Source organism: Bipolaris oryzae, assembly GCF_000523455.1.
Source record: "Bipolaris oryzae ATCC 44560 unplaced genomic scaffold scaffold_335, whole genome shotgun sequence".
In the NCBI taxonomy this organism is placed as follows: Eukaryota; Fungi; Ascomycota; class Dothideomycetes; order Pleosporales; family Pleosporaceae; genus Bipolaris; species Bipolaris oryzae.
Window position 1 is genome coordinate 1 of NW_006911611.1, and position 4,204 is coordinate 4,204.

The following is a 4,204-nucleotide window of genomic DNA, read 5'->3' on the forward strand; positions in this document are numbered from 1 at the left end:
TAATACCTGAGTAGTACGTTAGATGCGCACGAATTATCTGTACCATATACTTATGTTACAGCTACTTTCCATAACTAAGGACTAAGGAGAAGGGTTTGTTCTAAATCTTAGGGAATAAGCCCCCTGCGAACCAAGAGCGCGGGCCACAAAAATGGAACAAAGGTTTGTTCTCTGTGGAATAACTGTCAGGATTAGGGTCTGCAAACTCGCCAAGAAATCTGGGATTAGGGTCGGAATCGACCCTAATCCTGTCGGGGATTGATGATAGGATAGGTTATTTTACTAACGTCCGTCCCTGCGGGTCGAACATCCCCCCGCAACGAACCACGAATGTTGTCCAACCATGTTATACCCACCTAGCACAATCGTATAGTGTCAAGTTGATAAGATTGTATTCTTTGCCTTTATCTCTACCTAGTGCAAGCTCTACATAGTAAAGTTACAGCGTTGTAGCTTGTGTTCTTAAGCTTCTTGTCTTTGGCATAGAAGGTGCAACGACAGAACACCCCTGCTCTCTCTTATATAACACTATCGCTTAATTCCTCGGAGTCCTTATAAGATACTTAAGTGACTGTATAATATAGTCTGCTCTTAGAAATGTGTGCAGCACTGATCCAAGTGCTCTCCGAGTTGCTCCGGTGCGACGTGCCAGTTCATCAGATTGGACGAGAAGACTTAGCGTGCTGAAACAGCCAGTATTGAAAGCTTAGCGGCCTGTGATGTACACTTACGCTATACCAAGACGGCTTGAGCTGTGGCGCAGCGCTCTAGAAACTTCTACCGTGTGCTGCGCAAGCACACAGTTGTCAGCTATTCTTAGAAGCAGACTGGTTGTAAATTCTGTTGGCTTCTCAAGAGCGACGCGTTAGAAGGACCGACGATTCTGTCGTCGCTGAAGCTTAAAGTATCAACGCAAAAGATCAATACGCCTAAGCTAACACATGCGCCGGTATCTGCATGGAGAGCGCCTGTAGCCAGGATGTACTAGACCACTCTCTCTAGCTCTGTATGACAGGATCTCGCAGCATTGAGTAGGCTAGATAGGAAGGAAAATTTGAGTCGAATCTAAACCTAAATGCTGTCTATAACTAACCAAGTGTTGCATTTGCGCGACTGCTTTCTCATATGGCCTGAGTTGTAATGGCAAGCTTTAATCGCGTCAGTACTTAGACCCTGGCAATAGCGCCAAGGGCTTCAGCTCCTTTGCAGCTTTGGATGCAGACGCGGCTCAGCCTTGCGAGCAGTGCACATGGCACGCTTTACCCCGCCTAGGGCTTCACACATGCTTCCACCAAAACAAGAGTACCTACAACAAAGCCGGCAGCCTCAAGTCGCGACACCTTGACGCATCACAAGGATCTTGCTGGTACCTGAGCCGGTGCACCTGCTCGTCGTTTTCTCTGTATGCTGACCATCTATCGGTAGCAGGAAAGCAGCCAACAAGCGCCCGCGCGACTAGGCTACCAAGTTCAACCTTTCGAATCCCGTTCCCGTCGCACATACCTACGATACACCCACACGAACCTATGCGGCTCTTACAGTACAGCGAAAGCGGAGAGCTCAGAATCCACAGCTTCGACGATGGCGCTGTACGAGGTGACCTTTGCAGACCTCCAGACAGGCGGTGGCAAGATAAAGCCGGGCTACAAGAAGATCATCTTCTGCGGAAAACAAGCGCAGCACGACAATCTCCAGTACTTCTGGATTGACACGTGCTGCATCGACACGACAGACAAGGCTGAGCATTCGTGTGCGATACAGTCCATGTTTCACTGGTACCGCTCTGCCATCAAGTGCTACGTCTTCCTCTCAGATGTGTCTATCAACGCCGATTGCATGTCTGTAGGGTCCAGCTCGGAGCTTGCATTCAGGTCGAGTCGGTGGTTCACACGTGGCTGGACGCTTCAAGAGCTTCTCGCCCCTACTGTTGTTGAGTTTTATTCTCAAGAAGGAAAGATACTTGGCAACAAGACTTCGCTTAAGCTCCCGATTCACAAGACAACAGGCATACCGCTTAAAGTTCTTAGCGGAACTTCGCTTTCCTGCTTTAGTATCAAGCAGCGTCTGCAGTGGAAAGGCGACAGGCAGACCAAACGCGATGAAGATGCGTGGTATTCGTTAGCAGGCGTCTTAGATGTTGAGATTGCGCCGGCTTACGGTGAAGGAGGACCGAGCGCGTTCAAGCGTCTAATGGACGAGGTTCACAAGCTGGAACGATGCATTCAAGACATACGCCAAACAGACCCGCGCGACGACAAGAAGCGCATCGAGGAGACAAAAGGCGGACTGCTAACAGACTCCTACCGTTGGATCCTCGACAACACCGCGTTTAGGCAGTGGCATGAGGACAAGCACAGCCGACTGCTCTGGGTCAAAGGCGATCCTGGCAAGGGAAAAACGATGCTGCTGTGTGGCGTCATCAACGAACTGCGAAGTTCTTTACCTCAGAATACTCTTCTGTCGTACTTTTTCTGCCAAGCGACTGACTCGCGCATTAATAGTGCCACAGCTGTGCTGCGGGGCTTGTTGTATATGCTTATGCACCAGCAGCCGTCTCTTGTGTCGCACGTCCGCAAGAAGCACGACTATGCAGGCAAAAGCTTATTCGAGGACGCGAATGCCTGGGTCGCCCTGACAGAGATCTTCGCTGACGTCCTGCAAGATGCAAGTCTAGGCACAACGTACATAATTATCGACGCACTCGATGAATGCATAACTAATCAGCTAAAGTTACTTAGCTTTATCGCAGAGCAGTCATCTACGTCCTCTCGCGTCAAGTGGATCGTGTCTAGTCGAAACTGGCCAACTATTGAGGAACAACTAGAGCGTATAGAGTGCAAAACGCCGCTGAGCCTTGAGCTGAACGCCGAGTTAGTCTCAGCAGCGGTTAAGGCTTTTATCCAGCAGAAGGTATCTCGGCTAGCCCAAGAGAAGCGCTATACGCCAGAGATGCAAGACGCGGTGCTCCAGCACTTAACCTCGAATGCGAACGACACCTTCCTCTGGGTTGCGTTGGTGTGCCAAGACCTTAAAGCGACGCCGAAATGGGACGTGCGCGAGATGCTAGCCCAGTTCCCGCCTGGTTTAGACTCACTTTATAGGCAGATGCTAGACCAGATACGCAAGTCTAGTAGCGCTCGAAGATGTCTGCGGGTGCTGGCAGTAACTGCTGTCTTGTATCGACCCGTCACAGTCGCTGAGCTAGTTGTGCTTACTAAACAGCTTGCAGACTTTGTCGATGACCTAGAGTCTGCGCGAGAGATTATCGGTCTCTGCGGATCATTCCTTACGCTGCGCGACGACATAATCTACTTTGTGCATCAGTCAGCTAAGGACTTCCTTGTTACGAAAGCGTTAAATGAGGTCTTTTTAGATGGTATAGAATATGTGCATCAAGACATCTTTGCGAAGTCACTTACTATTCTGCGCAAAACACTGCGCAGAGATATGTGTGACCTTCAAACGCCTGGATACCCTATTAGAGACGTTAAGCAGCCTCTTCCTAGATCTCTAGCCGTGTCGCGCTACCCATGTGTGTACTGGATCGACCATTTCTGTGACTCCAAACACAAAACACTAGCACATAGTGCTACTACTCAAGAAGAAACTAAGGCTATAGACGCATTTCTTAGGCAGAGATATCTCTACTGGCTAGAAGCGCTCAGCTTGTGCAGAAGCATGGCCAAAGGGGTGGTCTCGATGACAAAACTGTGGCATTTAGTCCAGGTACAACCCATATAGCTACACACAGTCTTTATAATATAGTTACTAACGTCGCTAGGGACTCAGAGACATAGATGCATTAAACAAGATTGTGTACGACGCACGACGATTGATCATGTATCATAAGGAGGCAATTGAGAACTATCCTTTACAAGCGTACGTATCTGCTCTGCTGTTTAGTCCAGCAGACAGTATAATAAGAAGGCTGTTCCAGTACGAAGAACCAAGGGGAGTAGCTCTCAAGCCAGCTATGAGCGACGGCTGGAGTGCGTGTCTGCAGACGCTCGAGGGCCATAGCAGTAATGTTAACTCGGTGGCCTTCTCGCACGACTCGACCCAGCTAGCGTCAGGTTCAGGCGATACGACTGTCAAGATCTGGGATGTAAGTAGCGGGACATGTCTGCAAACGCTTGAGGGCCATAGTAATACTGTTCGTTCGGTGGTCTTCTCGCACGACTCGACCCGGCTAGCATCAGCGTCA

General features: G+C 49.5%; 1 protein-coding gene across 1 annotated transcript; it reads left to right on the plus strand.

The window, feature by feature from the left end:
* Positions 1 to 1,581: 1,581 nt before the first annotated feature.
* COCMIDRAFT_10192 (uncharacterized protein) lies at positions 1,582 to 4,105 on the plus strand (the record flags this gene model as incomplete). Its single annotated transcript, XM_007695505.1, has 3 exons — positions 1,582 to 2,681; positions 2,739 to 3,726; positions 3,782 to 4,105. Coding segments are annotated over 3 exons (2,412 nt in total), but the record flags the coding sequence as incomplete, so codon positions are not given.
* Between the last annotated feature and the right edge of the window lie 99 nt (positions 4,106 to 4,204).